The sequence below is a fragment of the Rhinolophus hipposideros genome (assembly GCF_964194185.1).
Source record: "Rhinolophus hipposideros genome assembly, chromosome: X".
Lineage (NCBI taxonomy): Eukaryota > Metazoa > Chordata > Mammalia > Chiroptera > Rhinolophidae > Rhinolophus > Rhinolophus hipposideros.
In genome coordinates, this window is record NC_138046.1 from 97,783,818 (window position 1) to 97,805,907 (window position 22,090).

The window sequence follows — 22,090 nt, forward strand, 5'->3', positions numbered from 1 at the left end:
TATAGTCATTGAGGAGGAGGGGTGTAGGAGCATCTACTTTAGGAGTTATATATAAGGCATCTCATTCGATCCTTACAACCAACCATGAAACAGGTACAATTTTAAGTTTTGATGTGAGAAAACTGAGGCTGTGGGAGGTTAATTTTTCCTAGTAACATAGCTAGTAAGTGGACAAATCAAAGTGGTTTGTTCACCACTTCATTAACTACACTTATTTGCTGGATGATGATGAACAAAGATGTGCAAATAACCACAGAACCGAGCACTCAACCAATCATGTGGAGTTTGACTGACACCAGGTCACCCCATCTGATCTACACTGGCACAATTCCCAGCTTTTTAACACCCATCCCTTGTTTTCAGAAAGGTCGGAGGCAGCGGGGAGAGGCCTCCCACGGTCCGGAACCCTGCCGCTGTCCCAGGAAGGCGGCGCCGCTGCGACACAAAGGCGAGTCATGCGTGGGTACCGCCCCAGGACATAAACAGGGGCGAGTTCTCCCCGGAGGCCAGTGCGCGGCCGCGGAGCTCGACCCGCCCATCGCTCCGCCCCCCCCGGGAGAGTCGGCGCCACCATGGAGGAGTACCATCGCCACTGCGACGAGGTACCGCCCCTCAGCCGCCTCCGAGAGACCCCCGCCCCCACCCCCCACCCCCCACCTCGCCGCAGGGTCTCGTCTAGCTCGTCTCCAGGCGCCAGGCAGCCCTGATAATTGGGGTGCAGCGTCCTCTGAGCTTGGGTCCTCTGCTCCGGGCCGGGGATCCGCCCCGCCAGTCTCCCACCCCAAAGATCGGAGGGTGGGCTGAGAATGGGGGGGGCACGGATGGCCGGGAGCGCCTGGGGCCGCAGCGGGGTCGGGGCCGAAGGGGTGGAAGGCCTGACTTGGATGCATGCGGTGTGGCTGGGGTGGTGGGTGCCGCCCGCCTGCAGGGCAGGCCTTGGAAACCAGTTTTCCCAGCTGTTTCCTTCGTCCCTTGGCGTCCCCAAAGCAGGTGTGGCCTTCCTGTGTGCTAGGCCTTGATGGCAGAGCCGCGTCAGCTCCCTGACACTCTTCGCCTGGTTTAGCCGAAAGGAGGTGCTTTATGGATTGATTATGTACCCTTGCTTACTGACTCAGGTTTCCCACATCCTCACCAGAACCCCATAATGTCACTTATCTTACTGTTACTGATGGGGACTCTGACTTTCATGGTGGCTAAGTGACTTGCCCAAAGTTTAAAAGATCAGGAATGGCAGATTCTCCATTTGAACCCAGGCCTCTGACCGCACCGCTACAACTCTGGCTTCACATGAACCAGTAGGAGGATGAGGCCTATTGGATCCCAGCATATCCTATGACAGGCCTGCAAAGGCAGAATAGACAAAGACGTTTTCTGTCCAGTGGTAGCCCCAGGTGAATGGTGTGGTAAAAAACAGTAGGCACGTGGTGGAGGCACAGCAGAAAATGATATATTATTAGCCTGGAAGAAAGGGGTTTCTGGTCCACCCATCTTGAGGATGTAGGCTTCTGCAGAAGGTAAAACCACATTTAAATGAATCAGTTCTGTGATGCAGGTAGCATACATACTTACGAGTTAGTGGTATTCTTATTTTAGAAATTGAGCCAGGAGCAATTTCACCCTCAGGCATACCTCCCAGCAAGTGCTAGTCTCCTGACTCCGAAGAGGGTTCTGTATGGCAGTACTTTCCAAATAGTAGATTTAAAAAGAAATAAAATTACTTGTGTTACCATAGCCACCCAGACATCCTGATTATTTGTGACCTTCCAAATCAAAGTGAAATGGGCATCCTTTAATTTGTAGACCACTTTTGAAAATAGATGAGGACCTTAATGTAAGGTAAAATGATCATTTTAATAAGGTCAAAATGTGAGAACTGTTCTAATAATATTTCTAATTATTCAGAGTATTTTTATTCCTTTGTTGCTGGGGAATTCTGTGGCGTAATTGAGTTGAAAATGTTTTACATTGATATTTAAGACAATACTTATTTTCAGAATTTACTTGTTTTTTTGAACTAATTTTAAGTTGTACAGTGGGATTTACAAAAATGATGTCATAAAGCACCTGAAAATGTCTCCATGGAAACAAATCATGTATTACCTGAAGAATTTTGGTGTAGATTTCAATCTTATCACATAGCCTAGTTCTCTACTCTAGAACACTCACATGTCATTAATAGTCATTAATTTTAACTCAGCAGTCTATCAAGTCACTTCAAAGGAAAGACTAAGTTGCCAGACCTATTATATTGTATTAAGGTGACATTAATTTAGAATGATCAAGTATTTTCATAATCTTTTATTCAGGAAAGCTACATTTTTACCTAGCATTAGTTAAAAACAAAATTGACTTAATCTATTAAGCATTCTGTTCTCATGAACCATGTCCTTCTCACTTCACTGCAGCCATCTCCTACATACTGATAACACATCTTTATACTCACCTTCTGCTGTTTCCTGGGCTTTACAATGCAGTGATTCTCAATCTAGGGCATTCATCAAAATCACCAGTAAAGCACTTTAAAAAAAAAGTGGTTGCACAGGCTCTGCCCTAGACCTAATGAATCAAAATCTACAGGGAGGTAAGTGGGGAAAACATTCTGTAATTTTAAGTGTTCGAGGTAGGATTAGCAGCCTCAGTAGACCGGATGTCCCCTATCCCTCTGGTCTCCTGTCACTAATACCTGTCTAGGCCAGCCTAGGGGATTCTCTGTATCATCATGACTACGAATAAAAGGAAGTCTGTTGAAAGCAGCTTTATCTTTTGTTTTCGCCCTTTAGGTTCGCTTCAATGCGGAAGAAGCCCACAATATTGTTAAAGAGGTGAGTTATACATGTTGTTCATTTTGAAGCTGCTGTATTGATTGCAGCTTTTTTTAAATTTATTGGGGTGACAATTGTTAGTAAAATTACATAGATTTCAGGTGTACAATTCTGTATTACATCATCTATAAATCCCATTGTGTGATCATCACCCAGAGTCAGTTCTCCTTCCATCACCATATATTTGATCCCCCTTACCCTCATCTCCTGCCCCCCACCCCCCTAACCCTCTGGTAACCACTAAACTATTGTCTGTGTCTATGAGTTTGTGTTTCTCATTTGCTTGTCTTGTTCTTTTGTTGTTTTTGGTTTATATACCACATATCAGTGAAATCGTATGGTTCTCTGCTTTTTCTTTCTGACTTATTTCGCTTAGCATCATACTCTCAAGATCCATTCATGTTGTCACAAATGTTCCTATAATTGATTGCAGTTTTAATAAGCTGTGTTTTGACTTTCACTGCAAAGTCAGAAACCTTAGTATTAAAACCAGATTTTTAATATTTGTTTGCTAACTCTTTATAGTGGTGCTTCTGTGTTTTGTTGTATGCTCTCACTCATCCTGGGGCTTACTCTGAAAGTGATGTTTGAGTCCAGAAAACTGGTTTGTTGTTTTCTGAAATTAATGGCTTGTCTTTGGAACAAAAGAATTTTTATCAGTAGGCCAAATATTATTTTAAATGTTAATATTTTAAGAGTATGTATGTATATATGTGTATACATACATATATACATACTTTTATTACTTTTATACATGTAAATTTATAAATTTATTATATATGTATGTATATATATTATATAAAATATACAAATTATGTATAAAATATGTATATATTACATATAAAATATATGTATTATATATAAAATATATATATAATATATATATAAAATAGAGACCCTAGAAATATCTGCCTTTGGTCATTATATGCTATTTTTAGCCCAATAAGAAAAATAATCACTTAACATCTTTTTCTTTTTCAATTACAGTTGACATTCAGTATTATTTTATATTAGTTTCAAGTGTACAGCATAGTGGTTAGACATTTATGTAATTTAAGGAGTGATTTCCCCAATTAGTCTAGTACCCACCTAGCACTACATAGTTACTATAATATTATTGACTGTATTCCCTATACTGTACTTTACATCCCGGTGGCTATTCTGTCACTACCAATTTTTAGACACTGGTATGATGGTAAACCAAATTGTAAGAAAAATATTTGAAACATCAAATCTGACCCTCTTGTGAGGCAAATAGATGAGTAGTTCTCTTTGGGAATCAGTTCTGACAAGGAATTATTCTAGTGGCATCACATGCACTGCGGGTAAGGGTAATGTTTTTTTTTATGATTTCAATTTTTTTAAATTTATTGGGGTGACAATTGTTAGTAAGATTACATAGATTTCAGGTGTACAATTCTGTATTACACCATCTATAAATCCCATTGTGTGTTCACCACCCAGAGTCAGTTCTCCTTCCATCACCATATATTTGATCCCCCTTACCCTCATCTCCCACCCCCCTTGCCCTCTGGTAACCACTAAACTATTGTCTGTGTCTATGAGTTTTTGTTAAGAACACTTTTAATAGTCCTGAATCATGTTTAACTGCGCCAAATTCTAGAAAACAATGAGCTGGCCCTACCTGCCTTTAGTCTGGGCTGGATTGGCTTGCCCTGTGGGCATTAGCAACTTGTCAGTCTGTCCTGAGACAGTGACTCACCTTCCTGAATGTTCTGGGTCACAAGCTCACCCAGAACTCAATCAGGGCTAGCCTTGTACAACTAGGATCAGCTTGAGGCCTAGAGAGGCACCTGAAAATCCTGTCATATTTTAATAATTCACAATTACGTATTAGAACTATGTAGCCCAGGAATATTTGATTTTTAAAACAGAATGCAAATGTTTTTAATACCTTGACAATACAAAAGCACAAATGAAGGTAATTGGGAGGTAGAAGAGGGCATGGTTGTCATGGGAAGGGAAGGAGTGATAACAACCTCATTTTTCAAAGTGGAAAGTCAAGAGGGACTGTCCGTGGTCGATGGAACATGAAGAAAAGGATGCTAGAGTATTTGAGGAGCCTTTTAATAGTATCTTCTTTACTCACATTCTGAGCCAAATGAAAAGACAAGAGTCACTAGACAGAGAATAAAATATCACCTTTGTTATTGGTAAACACTGGGTGGGAGACTGGAGTTTGTTTTGCTAACTCCCTGCCTGTTCAGTTCAGACCTTGGAAGAGGCATTCATGGGAAAGACTGAATCAGCAAAGACACACTTAGCCAGGCTGATGCCTTTCCTTGGTCTGGGTAGAGAGGGAAGGAGAAATCAAATACCCACGTCCAAGGCATTTGGGACATTGGCTCTCCCAAACGAGAATGGTGGAACAACTGTTGTCACTCACCCACCAGGTAACTCACTCCTCCTCCATGAGGAGGAATCATAACGGGGACAAGAGGCCAGGAATGTTAAGGAAAAATCCTCTGTGTGGAAGGAAGTGCCAGGTGTGGAGGAGAAAAATGCTCCTAATGGGACAAATATATTCAAGTAAAAATAGCAAATTCAATATATTGAGGGAAAGGAGGAAGAAGGTGGCAGGTGGTCTGAGGGAACTGAATTTTCATCTCTCTTAGCAAGAGCTCTAGGGATGCTGTCTATAATTCATAAATCAAGAAATAGTGATAAAACACTATTTGGAGATACTTAAGTAACCCTTAGAAGAAAGGAAAACAGTTGTACACTGAAGTTGTTTACTCTAGGGAGTGGGGCTGGGGATGGGAAAGGACGAGGAGGGGATTCTTGCTTTTCATTGTAAGTTCTTCTCTTTCCATTGGATTTTTAAAATGATGTGCATGTGTTACTTTGGTGTTTTATTAAATTAAAAGAGCCATGCTTCTTAAACTGGGATACGCATACTTGGTGGTGGCCACGTGGGGCTAGGAGCCACCGGGAGCGTTTTAGAGCATCAGTTTTACTTAAATACTTGCACGAGGGAGCTAAGTAATACAAGTAATTTCACTGAAAACATTTTTAAATAAAAACAAACTCTGACACATTATGGAGTCAAAAGCAGGCTTCACTTGAAGTTTTTATATGAAATATGAGACTTCAAAGAAATCTCAGGTTTGCTACATGTGACTTTCAGCTCCACGTCTACCCTCTTCCCTCCTCCTATTTTCCCATAAGCCAACTCTTTGCTGATGAGGCATCAGAAAGGAGGGAGGGAGAGAGGAAGAGGGGGGGAGCAAGAGGTGGGAGAGAGAGAGAGAACTATTTTAAACATTTTGGCACTTCCTAGATGATTACAGAGTTTAAGTAGATATTTCTGTTTTCATTATCTCTTGCTGATATTATTTTCTTTCCTTACATTTCTTGCTCTGAGCCCCTATGCTAATATTTCTCCCTTTGAAGTCTTACAGCCACTCACTTATCAGTGATATGCATATATTTTATTTATTGTAACAGAATTTGCCCCCAAATTCTCAAAGAAAAGTGATACAAATTGAATTAACGTGGAACTTAGTCTAAAGTAGTATTGATTTCGGATGCCCAGAGAGTCTATCAAAGCCAATATTACTTCAACAACAAACATTTACCGAGTGTCCGATATGTGCCCATGTCCTGAATTTGGCTCTGGGAATACAGACAGATTAAGGACCTCATTATCTAGTGCGCCTCATGGTAACTGCTAAAATTAAGAAGGCTGAATGTTAATTAATAGTAATTAGCAGGGCTGTTTACAGTGTGATCCACAGCCCCTTGATGTTTTCTGGTGTTTAGATAACCCCAAAGAAAATGGAGTGTTCTTAGTTTCCTATTAAGTAAAGGCAGTCTAGGGAGAGGAGGAGGTTTACCCAAAGGTCACGAGCTTGGGGATGGTAAAGCCAGAATTAAAACCCTGTTGCCCTGACCATTGGGCATTGGCCCTCGTAACTGTCATGTTATTGAACATTCTAGGAGAATAATTCAAGTGTTGCTCCTTTCTTCAACCCCTCTAAATTTAACTTTTCCTTTTACATTTTATCACTAGTGAAGATTTTATACTATCCAGCTTAACATTCTGTATTAATTAGTGCCTTTCTGAATTTTTACTATGATTGTAGTAAATGAAAGCTGCAATTTAGAGGGAGATTAAAGTGGATTCTATACATAAATGAGTGCTTTATTATCCAGGCTCTATCACTTGAATACAAAATAATAGCAGCAAAGTAAGTCAGAGAAAGGCAAATACTGTATGCTCTCACTTATACGTGGAATCTAAAAACGCCAAACTCATAGAAACAGAGTGTAATGGTCATTGTCAAGAGCTGGGAGGTGGGGGATGGGAAATGGGGAGATGTTAGTCATGGGGTACAAACTTCCGGTTATAAGATGAATAAGCTCTGGGGGTAAAACGTACAGCATGGTGACTACAGTTAACAATACTGTACTGTATACTTGAAAGTTGCTGAGAGTCGATCTCAAATGTTTCACCCCATATGCAAAAAAAAATAGTAACTATGTTAAAAGATGGATTTGTTAATTAGCCTCATCATGGTAATTATATCACAATATATATGTGTATTAAATCATCATGTTGTACACCTTAAACTTACCTGATGTTATACGTCAATTCCATCTCAATAGAACTGGAAAAATAAAATAAGCAGCAATAATGATAATGAAGAGGATGATAATATCTGACATCATTTATGAGTTTACTCTGTGGCAGTCACTGTGTTTGAGCACATAGCGTTCAGGATGTCATTCCATCTTCACAACAACCTGAATAGATCAGGCTGTTATCTCTAAGGATTAGGAAACTAGGCGTTTCAAGAGGTTAAGTCACCTGCAAAATATCACACAGCAAGTAGGTGGCAGCAGTGACCTTAAAAACCTAAGATCGTGATACTCAGGTCTCAGAAGTGGATGGATACACGTAAGTACTGTGGAAAATTATTTAACATTCCCTTTCCTGGGCACCTGAAAGTATTGTTTGTTGATGATTTACTTTTCGTGTCAGCTGTGCTAGTTTTATAGCTAAGCAATTACATAATATGAAGGAGAATGTAATTATTATACATGAGAATTAATTTTTTTATGAGTTTTTTTGAGCCAAATTGAGGACGTACGCTGGGGAAGTAGATCTGAAATGCTGAGAATTAAATTTTTAAATTGGTCCCATCCTTTCTTTTTAGCATCTAAAACCTATCGTGTTTCCCCGAAAATAAGACCTAGTTGGACAATCAGCTCTAATGCATCTTTTGGAGCAAAAAGTAATATAAGAACCGCTATGATATGATATGATATGATATGATATGATATGATATATGATATGATACGATATAAGACCAGGTCTTATATTAATGTTTGCTCCAAAAGACGCATTTGAGCTGATTGTCTGGCTAGGTCTTATTTTCGGGGAAACACGGTAGTTCAAATCCCACCTGTTTCAAAGCCATTCTTTAACGTTTTAAAATCCCCACCCCTCATAGTCCTTTTATGACATAACTTCTCACCCTTGAGCAGTCTTCCCTGTGTTACAGTTATGTCCTTTACATATTTGTCTAGCCCATAGTATCACGTAGCGTGAGATAATGCCTGCAGGAATGCTTTGAAAATTCTTAAACAATTAGAGACAGTGCATAATGAGTATTTACCAGATGCATATTTTCTAAGACGCTTTATTAGGTTATAAATTATTCAGTATTTTGAGTAAATTTTTGCTGCAATTTGTGTATAATTTGTTTAACTGTCCTCTGCCCTTTCAGTGTATAGATGGGGTTTTGGGAGGTGAAGATTATGATCAGGACAACATTAACCAGTGGACCGCAAGCATCGTGGAACAATCTTTAGCACATTTGGTTAAGCTGGGAAAAGCTTATAAATATATTGGTAAGTATTGGTGTCCTTCTTCACAACTTTACTCCCCTTTGTCCTTGTAGTTTTCTCTGAATTTGGAGAATATAAGTGGATGATAGACACTCAACTTGGATACTAATAGGGTATGAAGGACTTCTGAATTATTCATCAAAAGATAATATATGATAATACCTAAAAGATGGAGATCTTTTGCTACTTGAAAGCAGTTTGAGCTCCTGCCAACCATGTACTTGTCCTTGATAATGTCACCTTTTACACTTGCATCAGTTATCTCTTTCCACTGAAATCTACTGAACTCTACTGTCTTCCTTTCAGTAGCCCCATGCCTCCTTACATGTAGGACTGTGACGTGCCACACAATAATTGTTTGTAAAGTGGAATATTTTCTTTGTTTCGGTACCTGAATTATGCCCATGAGGCAAGGCACATACCTTGGCCCAGAATTTACCTGCACTACAATCACCAGTGGTTATGGCAATGGGCAACAAACAGACTGGATCCAGTGGGGACAAAATCATGGTAATAAATAATCAAGATAAGAGGCGTATTTTTTTTCAATCCATTTCCTGAATGCGTTGTTTTCTGTTATTTTTACACCTTGTAAAGCTCTGAACTCAAACACTTAGATCTTGGATATCTTTTCCTTTGTTTGTAAGTGTCCTCTCTCTGTGATTTTATTTTTAGTGACCTGTGCCGTGGTCCAGAGAAGTGCATATGGCTTTCACACAGCCAGCTCATGCTTTTGGGATGTCACATCTGATGGTAAGAGACCTTAAGCTGATTCAAACAAAATCCAACTTCTAGCAAAGTCAAACAGTGTACTTTTTATCAAATGCTTATTTATCTCTAATTAAATTCTGAAAAGACTTTATCCACAGAATTGCTTTGTACCTAGTAACTAACAAGTATTCTTTCAGACAAATGTGAAATGTGAAGATTTAAGAGATTGCAGGAAATAAGAAATTAAAACCTATGAAAAATGTATATATATTCTCTGGTAATTTCAATGTTTTGCTGGTATTTCAGAGTCCTTTTTTGTGTGTGTTTTCAGGAACCTGTACCGTGAGATGGGAGAACCGAACCATGAACTGTATCGTCAATGTTTTTGCCATTGCTATTGTCCTGTGACAGACTAAAAATGTTTGGGCTTTGAATTTGTCAGTGTATCCTTTCTAAAAAGAATAACAGTTACTTATTAATGTGCTAGATGACACATGTGCAATATGCTTCAAAGCTGTCTACAAAAACTGAATATTATAAGCAAGCAATCTCATTGTAAGTTGGCAGATTATCTCATATTCTGTACAGAATTGTTTAAATAGGAAACAATTATTGTCAACAAGAAACAAATGCAGAAAACTGGCATGACATGAAAATACAATCTTACACGTATATTTATACCACCTTTTCACTGACCATTATGTACCTAAGGAGATGGGGAAATCTATTCAGATAATAAAATTCTCTTTCAGCTTCAGAGAAGTTAACAAGGAGAAATATCTGAACAAAAACAGCTGCAAGGATGAATCTGGAGAAAATAATAATTAGCTAATACTTCTTAGCTTTTTTATTTTCTTCTTTTCAGTTGTACGTATGACTGACTGAAAAGTAATTGTTCTTTTTTCTATCAACTAACGTTACAGTAGCAACTACTATTAACCTGTTTACCTTTTCTGAGAACTGTTAAAACAGTTTTTAAATTTTCAAAGTGTTGCATTTACATTTGAGGGCGAATTAAATCTGGTAACCTGAATTCTCTCGTCAAACAAAATGAATTGCCATATATGATGAAAAGTGTATGACTAACAGCTGCCTTACAATTCACGCATTTCACGTGTAACATGTATTGAATGCCTGTCATGAGAATATTTCTCGTAGTCATTATAGTTGACTGGTAGTTCAAATTCTAAGTTTCTTTTGGCACCTGTTCAATTAGACAACTAACATTTATGTTTGGGAAGGAAAAAAAAAGTGTTGTTTTACCAGAGAGGAAAAAAGTGAATCTGGTTATCCATGTAGAAGTAAGCAAAACAAAAAGCACATTGCTGACAGAGAATCATGGATGTAATTTTAAGAATTGCTCCTAGCAAGTAAAAAAATGCATTAAAATATGCAACTCTTACTTAAAAGGCCTTATTAGCAGTCTAACTGTACAAGGAGTAAATTTTGTTATCACTACATCTGTAAATAATTTTAAATACTTATTATGTGGGGTTCAAATTAAATGGAATAAAGTATAAATTAAAAGTATACAATCATTAGCAGGTTATTGAAAATCTCAGGGCTTATGAAATGTCATTAAATTTATTAAGAAAGTGAAAGATGAAAAATTAGGGTACACAGCTGGCCCCCTAATGTGAAGTCAATCTGCTATGTAACCTTGAAAACAAAATCAAGTTTGCGTATTACCACTAACACTAATACGTTTAGGGAGTGGAACCATGATTCATTGAATTTTGGGGGGAAAGGATAGCTTAGTATTAATGTTGATAATATTAAGATAGTATTCTTGTAGGAATACTATGTGCATGTTTGATATATTGCTGTGTAACAATAATTCTTCAATGTTTAAGAATATTAAGAAAATACAAGTATAGAGTTTAATGTAGTGATCTACATTTTTGGCACGTCGAAAATTCTCATAGTCATTAATTACCTTTATGTTACTTTACACTGCTGGCTTTAGTGCCCTTGAAGATTATAATAGTGACCAAAATATCAGTGCAATTAAGACTCATTTTGATTATTGTATTGAAACCTGATCTTAAAAGAATAATAATCAAAAATACCTCGTGAACTCTCTATCTGCTCTGTTTCTAGCTAAAATATAATAAAGATTATCTTCCTGTGCTGTACTTTTGCTTCTGGATGATCATTGAATTGTTAAAGAAATGGCATTGTGCTTACTCTAAGAAACTCTAAATAGGAATGAGGAAGAGAAATGCATGTCGGACTACATAGATATATTGTACAGAATAAATACCATTAAAATAGCAACCCAAACCCAGGATTCACCATTAAAACATAATTAATAGCCACTGTTTTATGCCCTTTATTTTACGATTTTAACACAAAATTTCATTTAAAAGAAAGTCAGTGTAAAACATATTATGCCACTATTCATTAGCTTTTAATGACTATTTTTGGCAAGGAATTTTGTCCTATTTGTCAACTTGCAATTGAATTATTGCATTTTTTTTAAATTAATGACTTCAAGTATGAAAAATTAGGGTATTCAAACGTAAGTACTAACTCGGATTTTTGTAAAGCTGTAATTTTATGTTTGTATAGTACCAATATGCTGCCGTAAATGTTGGCAACATCTCATTACAGTTTCTCTAGTAAAAAGTACTTTTTTGCTGTTCTTTCCAAGTTGAGTGTTACCTAATTATGTATGAGTCACTGAGAGCATTTTCACCACCTGCATTCATCATCCATTTTTAAAAGTAATCTTACAATGCTGGAGATTATATTTTCAAAGTTCAAGTTAAAAAACCTTATCTATCCTTGATAACAGCTTTTTGAAAATGGGAGAAAAATCTGTGACTTTATGGCAAAGACTCTAGGTCTTATAGCAGACACCAAAGAAAAGTGGCTTAAGAGGCTTATAGTTTCAATGTCAAGTAACTCAGTAAACTTGACCGTTGTATGTTTATTAAAAGTACCCTATAAAAGGATTTTAAGCATTCAGCCCTGCCAAGATTTAGATGACCACCATTTATATATGTTGATTTAGTGGTCCAGGAGATTCTAGCCCACCTTGTCTCACTGTAAACTGTGTATCTCTCACTGTGGTCCATGTCATCCATGTCATCCTTGGATATATGTAGGCTATATTGACAATCCAGGTCTCATTAGAAAGAGCCCCTAATTGTTTCATAAAGAGTGTCTTCCCAAAATGGCTTCTAAGGATCTCAGGGACAAAGCTGGAACTTTGTACAGGCACTGGCAACACCACTGGTACGGTATTTCTTCCCATTAGGACACAAATGTGGGCAACTACCCCACTCTGGGATCCTTTAAAAGTGAAGTTTCTTTGCAGCTCTGCCTAACCATATCAAGGAATCTGATGCCTGGGTTTATCCAGTACTATGTATTCGATTTTCTTCACGCCAAAATACAGACCTTTTTATTTTACTGAATGCTTCATCTTTTTAGATACATTTTTATGTATGCCAGCTTCTAACCTGACATATTTCAATCTGGGTTTCTCAGGGCACAGTTTTATATGAGGCTGTATTTGTACTTGATGAAAGTTCTGTAGATTCATTTTCATCCTCTGTAATGCCTTATGGAGAAAATCTCCATGAAAATTATTAGACTGTATTGGCCTGTACTGACTCTTCATTAACCTTTAACTTTGTAGATTAGGGATTTGGGTTAAACTGCACGAGCCAACATAGGCTGTCACAGTAACGCTCATGCAGAACACCACCCAGAACGATCCCTTTTTCTGCCATCTGCAAACCGGGAAGCAGGTTCCCACCAGACTCCAGATCTGCTTGTGCAGTTGAACTTTTCAGCCTCTAGAAATTTGAGAATAAATTTCTGTTGTTTAAGCCAAAAAATAAAAGTTAAAATTAAATTAAAGCAATCCTTTTTTGTGAAGGGTTAAATAATAAATATTGAGACTTTGCAGGACTTCGCAATTACTCAGGTATGCTGTCCTAGTGTGAAAGCAGGCACAGAATGAATGGGTATGACTGTATTCCAATAAAACTATTTCCTCAAAACAGTTGGCAGGCTCGCCAGAGTTTACCGACCCCTGCATTAGAGTAAGGAGTGTTTCCCAGCCACTTAAAAAATTATATCTTAAAAATAAATTTAAAATAATGGTAATTTAAGAGGAGAGAAAACAAGACTCCTGAAAACAGCAAGCTTCCCTCCCCTGTACAAATATACAACGTATACATACATGGCTACAGAGATCCTGTGCCAGCGCTTAAGATTATTCATTCTAAAATGGAATTAATTGTGAATCACAGCATATTTCCCCCAACAAAGCACAAAAATGATACACACTGGGCCTGCTCTTTTTGTCATGCTCACGATACCATACCTGCCCCATTCTTCATAATTCTGCATACTTGTGTACGTGTGTATGTTTGTGTGCGTGTAAATTGTGTGTGTGTATGTGTGGGGGGGTGCTGCATAGAACTTGCAACACAGTTTCTTCTGGATGACTATCCTGAACCGCAGCAATTACTATGGAAGTAAGAGGTAAATATGTAAATGTAAGAGGTATAATGGAGTTTGAGTTCTCTGGAACCCGTTGTCTGATAGGTCTAGAGAGGCAGGTGAAGAACCCTGTGGCAACGAAGGACGCCATAGCGTTTGGTTTCTCATTTGTTGAGCTGTTGATGTTTGTTAAGGTATCTAACTCATAGAGAACACTATTCCCTGGGATCAGCCTCATCAATGTCCATTGCTTTGCTTCTCCGCCCCCAACAATAGTACTTGACTGGGAGTAAAAAGGCCTACATTTTAGTCCTAGCTCTACCTCCAGTTGGCTAGGTGATCTGGAAGGAATGATTCCACCTTTCTAAGCTGTATTTTATTCATCTATAAAATGGAGGGGACAGATGAGGTTCCTTTGAACTTTAACATCATGGAGTAAAAAAATCCAAACCTATCCATCCAATGGATGTTTGATGCCAAATTAACACTTTGCATCTGTCTAGGAGTGTAGTGTCTCTGGCACTTTCCCCCTCATGATATAAATTATCGGGACTTACAGAACTGAAATGGGATAAATAGAAAACCCAGTGCTTAAGACTGGCACCAAGCAAGGAAGCAGGTTCAATCAGGAAGCTTGGCCAAAGCTGGTCGTGATCCTGAAGCCAAGAAGACAGAATGAGAGTGATCAGAAGCTGCGGCCAGAAGTCTTTGTAACATGGGGTCATACTTGTCTCCAAGTCAGCACGCAGAACATATCTGATGAGAAGACCAAATTCTACATCCGACATTTGCAAATTTCTTGACTCTTTGCTTTTAGGGATTTGGGGCAGTGTCAGAGGAGGGGCTCCAGAACCCTTTTCTTTTACACTACTATTTTGGCCCATGTTTCCCAAATGTCATCCACAGGCCACTTACAGTGAGGAGACCTGAAGTGCTGGATAAAATGAAAATGACCGGGCTCCATCCTTATGCTCTATATCAGACTTGGAGGGTGAGGTGGGGAAGATTTGGAATTTTCCGTTTTTGACATTCTCCTCTGGTGATTCCTATGCCTGGTAAAGTTAAGGGAACCATTAGCTCGGTGTCAACTGGGATCAGGATACATTTTAGAGATGAGATCTTCAGTCACACAAAACCAAGAGTAAGAAATATATTGTTAGGCAGAAGGTAGAAGCTCACGGTGAAGAATAGAGGGGGAGGTATAGATGTCTCCAGCAAGTGAAGTCTCACTGGGAAAGTCAGGGCTGCCCAGACTCATAGACTAAAAGGGAGTGGAGTGAGACAGGCTCATCCTAAAGCTGTAGACTCCTAGGTTAGAGGGGCTGCCTATGCCAACCTCCCAGCCACAAGAGAAATCCTTTCTACAAACACATTTCGCATGTGGTTATGAGAGGAGTTTGTCTAGGGCCTGGAGTAAGGGGTGTGTTTTACATCCAAACCTAACTGTCAGGGGAATATCTTCTCTTCAACTGGTCTCCTTTGATGCTGAAGTTACATGAGTAAGAAAGCATGGCCAGGATTCACGGGGGAAAAACATTGGGAGATCTTTATCCCAAGCAAACACATGTGTGCACACACACTTATGGTTGCTACAGGCTTTGAGAGCTTATAAGCTTGACTTGTTTTATAATTTACTTTTTTATTAAATTTAGTGGGGTGATATTGGTTAGTAAAATTATATATTTCAAGTGTACAATTCTATAACACATCACCTATATACTGCATTGCGTGTTCACCACCCAGAGTCAGTTCTCCTTCCATCACCATATATTTGACCCCCTTTACCCTCTTCTACCACCTCCGTTCCCCTTTACCCTCTGGTAACAACTAAACTATTGTCTGTGTCTATGAGTTTTTGGTTCTTTGTCTTGTTCCTTTGTTGCTTTCAGTTTTATATCCCACAAATGAGTGAAGTCATATGGTTCTTGACTTTTTCTATCTGATTTATTTTGCTTTGCATGATATTCTCAGGATCCATCCATGTTGTTGCAAATGGCAATATTTCATCTTTTCTTATGGCTGAGATGTGGTACATATATACAACGGAATATTAACCTTGACATTTTTGTTTTGCCTTCTCCAAGGAATGTATCTTCCTGTGCAATTTAGCTGTGCTGCCACCAGGGGACAGAAAGACGCCATCGATTGGGTACTGAAGTATGAACTTCAAAGTTGGCACTCTCCCTGAGAATCAAAGGATGGCTCTCTGCTAGCTTTGATCACTTACCCACAATGTGTAGTCATAGATCTCCAGCTTTTCTTATAAAACATATCCATTTGTTAAAATGGTTAAAATCTGTCCAACTAAACCTATCACACTGGAACCCACATTTCCCAGGCCTCTGAGTATAAGCAGGAGAAATCACAGCAATCTGGTTTGTAGCAACTCTTCCTCAGAGAAATCGCCAGCATTCCAGATTCTTCTGTTTCATTCAAGGTCTTTCAGCTGTGTCATGTGTATTCCTCACTGGCCTTTCCAGGCCTCCTCTTGCCAAATGCCCAACACCTACTCTCTTTCCTTGGTCTGTTCCCACACACAATGCCGGGTGAGGTCAGTGATTCATGCAGTAAATATTTACTTAATGTTCACTATGTGCCAGACACTGTTCCAGGCTCTGGGGAAACAAATGAACAAAACGCCTCCTTCATGGAACTTATATTCGAGTGGAGGGGCAGGCAATAAACAAATATGTTCAGATGATAAGTGTTACATAGAAGGAATAATAAATAGGAAGGAACGCAGGGGAGAGGGAATGATTCAGGGAGGGGACACTGGCAGGGCTGCTGTTTTAGATGAGACTGTCAAAGAAGACCTCTTTAATAAAGGTGATATGTCAGCTGAGATCTGAAGGAGGTGAGGGAGGGAGTCACACAGATTTGTGAGAGAAGATGCATTCCAGGTAGAGGAAACCGGACGTGTAAAGATCTTGAGGTGAAACCAATCTTGGTATGTTTGAGGGACAGCAAGATGGCCAGGGTGGCTGGAGCTGAGTGAGAAAGGGCGAGAGTGATTGGGAAACAAGACCAAATAAATGACAGGGGACCGTTCTGGGTCAGATGATGTAGTGCTGATGGTTTTGTGCAGAGGAGGGCTGTGTTCCCTGTGCTGCTGTGTTGAGAGGAGACTGTAGGTGGGCAGGGACAGAAACCAAGAGCCCAGTCAGGAGAGCATTGCAAATAGCGCAGGTGAGAGATGATGGTGGCTCAGACGAGGATGGTAACAGTGGAGGTAATGAGAAGCAGTGGAGGTCAGATTCTGGAAATGTTTGGAAGGTGGGGTTCACAGATTTGATAATGAATGGCATGTGGTATGTGAGAGAAAGAACAGGCAGGGATAAGCTAAGGTTTTGGAGTTTCCCTTTATTGGAATGGGAAAGACTGTGGGATAGGCAGTGAAATAAGAAAAAAATGAGAGAAGTGTGGGGTCCTAAAAAGTCCAATGAAAAAGTGTTGCAAGGAGCAGTGTATGAGGTGGGTGACATCCCTTCTGGCTGTAGCTGTGATTACAGACGCTGCTTGCCTCACAGTTTCACTGACATGGGCTGACTTCTCTGCTCTGTCAGACACTTGCTGGGTTGGGAGACAGTCCTTCTTTCCCAAGTGTTAGAAACAATTCTAGTAACGCGTTGTTGGCTGTTAACTGAGAATTGACTGGTTTGCAAGTAGAAATTACAGTAGCACCTGGGTACCAACTAATGTTCTTGGACTTTGAGCTTCATGCTGTGACAGAATGGGAGAATTTTGTGGTTGTCAGCCTTGGCAAAGACTGAGTGTATTTTGCATACAAAAAGGATCATGAACTAGTATTGTTCTCCAAAAGTGTCCAGTATTACTTGTAGGCACATGGCAGGATGGCAAGTCCCAGCCCCCTTGATATTAGGTATAATATCAAGAAGTGAAGAAATGAAGCCAAAAAAGAAAATACAGTCCCTTTTTAAGTCACATTAAAAAGTCAGCAGTCTATCCCAAAGCAGTAGGAAACCTTGAAGGGTTTTAAAAAGAGGGATGGCATACGATGGGCTGACTGGAATTGCATTCTCACCAAAACTTAGAGTGAGCTAATGTTTTGTAAACAATATCTATGCCCAAATCTGATCATGTGAAATCTGATCAAAATATTTTTAAAAATAACAACATAAATCATAACATAATATAGAGTAAAAGTGAAAAATTCCCTTTCACCTAACCCCAAATTCCCTTTTCCTTCCCCAGATTACCATATCAATATTTTGGTGTGCATCTTTCTAGACCTTTCCCATGCACTTAAACACAGACACATACACACAGGGCTTTTTCCTCCCATTAATGGAATCACACATATAGCTCTAACTATATGACTGTATTGTAAGTATTCCAGTGTGTGGATGCACTATGATTCCTTACTGAAGGACAATTAGAATGTTTTTAGTACTACATAAATATCCTTGCATACATGTATTGCAGATGTAAAGTCTGTTTCCAGACGGAAGTGTACTCGATGTATGACACTCTCTAACAAAACTTAATTTCTCTTTTAGGCCCCTTCTATCATATAGAAGTAAAACTAGTCTACCTTTTTAGGGTTATGGCTTTACTGCCACTCATGGAATTTGGGTCACAGTTCCAGAAACTTACACAAGCCTAGAGGGCTGGAGCATTTGGATACTATGTCATCTGTCCATTTTCCCTATCAGATCTGGTGTCTCTCAGCTATTTTTGTGCCACCTATGGGCACTTGAAATTATTTCTATGAAATTTCCCATGGGCCTATCTACAAATACAGATGGCATATCTCTTTCCTCCCTCAGGTCTTTTTAATACTCTACCCCTTCTGTTTTGCCGTTAATTTTATATTGTCAACATTGATACCTTTACATTCTATTTTTTAACCATAGCTAATTCTTCTATGGTTTGTCTATTATTAATTCTGAAATTGGAAAACAACATCATTTACATTACTATAATATTATGTTATATGTCATATATAATAATGTATCATATAATATAAAATGTCATACAATATGTAATCTATTTTTTTAACTTCAAGCTGAGTTGTGTGCTAAGTTTATTTTTCCTTCTCTGTGTATCTAATGTCATGACTACGACTATGCCACCAAAAAGGAACTATTTCTAGAGTGATCTTTTTTAACTCCAGTCAAACCCTTTTAACATAAGTTCAAAAAGCCCAACAACTCTCAAAAAAACCCCTAACTCTCCAACATTTTACTTATCCTATCAAGTTCCTTTTTTTTCCTGGAGATCCTGTTGGAGTACTCTTTTTCTCCTGCTTCTATCTGAAATAGCTGCTCAACCAGAAATACTCCACACCCATAATCCTGGAACATTCTTTCTCTACTCCCCTGAGTTGGAGCCATTCCTTTCTAGATCTTATTTCCTCATTCATTTTAGATCACTTCCTCATTTTTCAAAAATACAGCCTCAAGTAACTTCTCCAGAGTTATGGGTGGTTAATTTTAGTGCACCTAAAAATCTCAAAATGTCTGAGAGTTTCAATTGTTCCATGTCCTCACCAATACCAGGACTTCTAAACTTTAGCTGTGTTGGTGGATATGAGCTATTACTGCCTTGAAATCTTAATTTGTGTTTTCCTGATAGCTGGTGATATTGAGAATTTTCCATGTTTACTGTCTATTTAGATTTTTTTGTTGTGAAGTAAGACTGTCCCAGTGTTTTGTCCATTTAAAAATTGTCTCTTAAAAAAAATTATTGTCTCTTTGTTGTAGATCTGTACAAGGTCTTTATATATTCAGAATATGACTCCTTTATGGATATGTGTATTGTAACTATCTTGTCCCAGTCTGTGACTTGTCTTTCACTTTCTTAATAATATCTTTTGATGAATAGAAGTTCTTAATTTTATAAGGTTCTATTTAATTCTTTTCTTTTATGGTTAGTGTTTATAAAATCTTTGCCTACCCTCAAGATCATAATTATAGTCTCCTATGTTTTATTCTAGAAGTTTTATTTATTACCTTTTCCATTTATGTCACTTAGGTCTATGCTAATCTCTAATTTTGGGGTGTGGTATGAGGTAGGGGTCAAGGTTTATATTATTCCACATGAATATATGATTGCTCCAACACCATTAATAAAAAAGATCATCCTGGGGCAGACGGGTGGCTCAGTTGGTTAGAGCTTGAGCTCTGGGCAACGGGGCTGCTGGTTCGATTCCCACATGGGCCAGTGAGTTGCGCCCTCCACAACTAGAATGAAATCAATGAGCTGCCGCTCAGCTCTCGGGTGGCCAGATGGCTCAGTTCGTTGGAGCACGGGCTCTCAACCTCAAGGTTGCTGGTTGGACTGCTTGACTCCCACAAGGGATGGTGGGCTGCGCCCCCTGCAACTAACAACAGGAGCTGAGCTGCGCCCTCCACAACTAAGATTGAAAGGACAACAACTTGACTTGGAAAAGGCCCGGAAGTACACACTGTTCCCCAATAAAGTCCTGTTACCCTTCCCCAATAAAATGTTTCAAAAAAAGAGAAGATTCTCTGTCTCTATCAATTAATGACATAGATGTCTAAATAAAGTATGTGATTGTATATTAAAATTAAAAAAAGATCATCCTTCCTTTCAATTTGATTGTAATGCCACATTTGATGTTAATCAAGTTAATATATATAATATACATATAGTAACTTGATTTATTAGTATATATTTAACTTGAATATATATAATCTTAAATATATACATGGGGTTGTTTTTTTTGCCTATTTTCTATCCTGGCCCTGATACTACACTGTCTTAATTACTATACCTTCATAGTGTTGCTAGTAGGAGTATAAACTGGGACAATTGCATTGGAAAAGTTTGGCAACGTTTATTAAAGCTAAAAATACACTTACCCTGTGATCTAGGAATCTGACCACTACATATATGCTCAAGGGAAATAAATGCATATGCTTACCAAAAGACATAAAAGGATGTTTGTCACAGCTTTACTCGTGATTGGAAACAAACCAAATGTTCATTAATGGAAGAATGGATAAATGAATTTCAGTGGAGCTGTACAATTGAACATTATGCCACAATAAAAAAGAACAAATTCCTACTGCACACAACATAGGTGAATCTCAAGAAGATTTTGAAGCAAAAGACAAAATTGTATGTACTACTAGATTCTATTTATATGAAATCCAAGAGCTTGCAAAACATAGGTATATGATATTAAAAGTCAGAATAGTAGTTACCTCTAGGCGTCAGGGTACTAACTGTCGAGGGGCCTGGGGGAAATTGGGTTCTGGAAATGCCCCATATACCTTGATCTGGATGGTGTCAAATGATGCCTAATATGTAAAAGTTTATTGAGTTGTACACTTAAGATTAGTGTTTATTATGCACTTTGCTTTACATATGTTATATCTAATAAATAATTTTTAAAAAGCAGAAGTCTGAAAATGTCTTTATTTTGCCTCACAATTGAGTAGTTAGCTAAGTTATAGGACACAAACTGTGTGCTTCCTCTCAGATTCCCTTAAATGCCTCTTTTGTTTTCCTCTTGGTCAGAGCCCCATTTGTGTGGGGTTGTCCCTCTTCTTCCAGGCTTTGATGAAATGTTCCAATGCAGAGCATGAGGTCTAGTCCCTGACATGTCACCGAGGCCTGCTGTGCAACCCAAAGGTGTGTGTGGTGGCGGGGGGGGGGGGCCACGGGGTGTAGTGGTGAAAAGGAAAAACTCTGTTTCTCCCCAACACTACTTCACTTCTAGTCACCGAGTGTGTGAATTTTTTCCCACACTGACCAATTCTCCACCAGCTGGGTGTCCTGCAATTCAATTCAGTTCTGATACTATCTACCTGGAGTTAGTGTCAGCTTCCACAAGTTAAGCACTCAGTCCTACAACATTGCTCGCATGTCAGACACCAATCACAAATCCCAGGTTGTCACCTGTACTTATGACTCATCCGCTATTAATTGAGGTTCCCACAATCTCCTCCTCAGTTTTGATGATTTGTTAGAATGGCTCACAGAACTCAGGAATACAGTTTACTCACTAGGTTACCAGTTCACTATAAAAGGATACAACTCAGGAATAGCCAGGTAAGGTACATAGGAGGGGTCATGGGGCTTCCATGCTCTCTCAGAGTGTTCCACCCTCTCAGAACATCGATTTGTTTAGCAACCTGGAAGCTCTCTGAATTCTTCAGTTCAGAGATTTTTATGGAGACCTCATCACATAGGCAGGATCAATTATCAATTCAATTTCCAGTCACTCTTTCTTCCCT

The 22,090-nt window shown here is 38.8% G+C and overlaps 1 protein-coding gene across 1 annotated transcript; it reads left to right on the plus strand.

Annotated features, from left to right (window-relative positions):
• The first annotated feature begins 348 nt into the window (after positions 1-348).
• Positions 349-13,249, plus strand: DYNLT3 (dynein light chain Tctex-type 3). The gene is made up of 5 exons (XM_081042619.1): positions 349-602; positions 2,781-2,822; positions 8,576-8,699; positions 9,372-9,449; positions 9,739-13,249. The coding sequence occupies exons 1-5, from the start codon at positions 573-575 to the stop codon at positions 9,813-9,815; spliced, it is 351 nt and encodes a 116-aa protein (XP_080898745.1). The 5' UTR covers positions 349-572; the 3' UTR covers positions 9,816-13,249.
• The last annotated feature ends 8,841 nt before the right edge of the window (positions 13,250-22,090 follow it).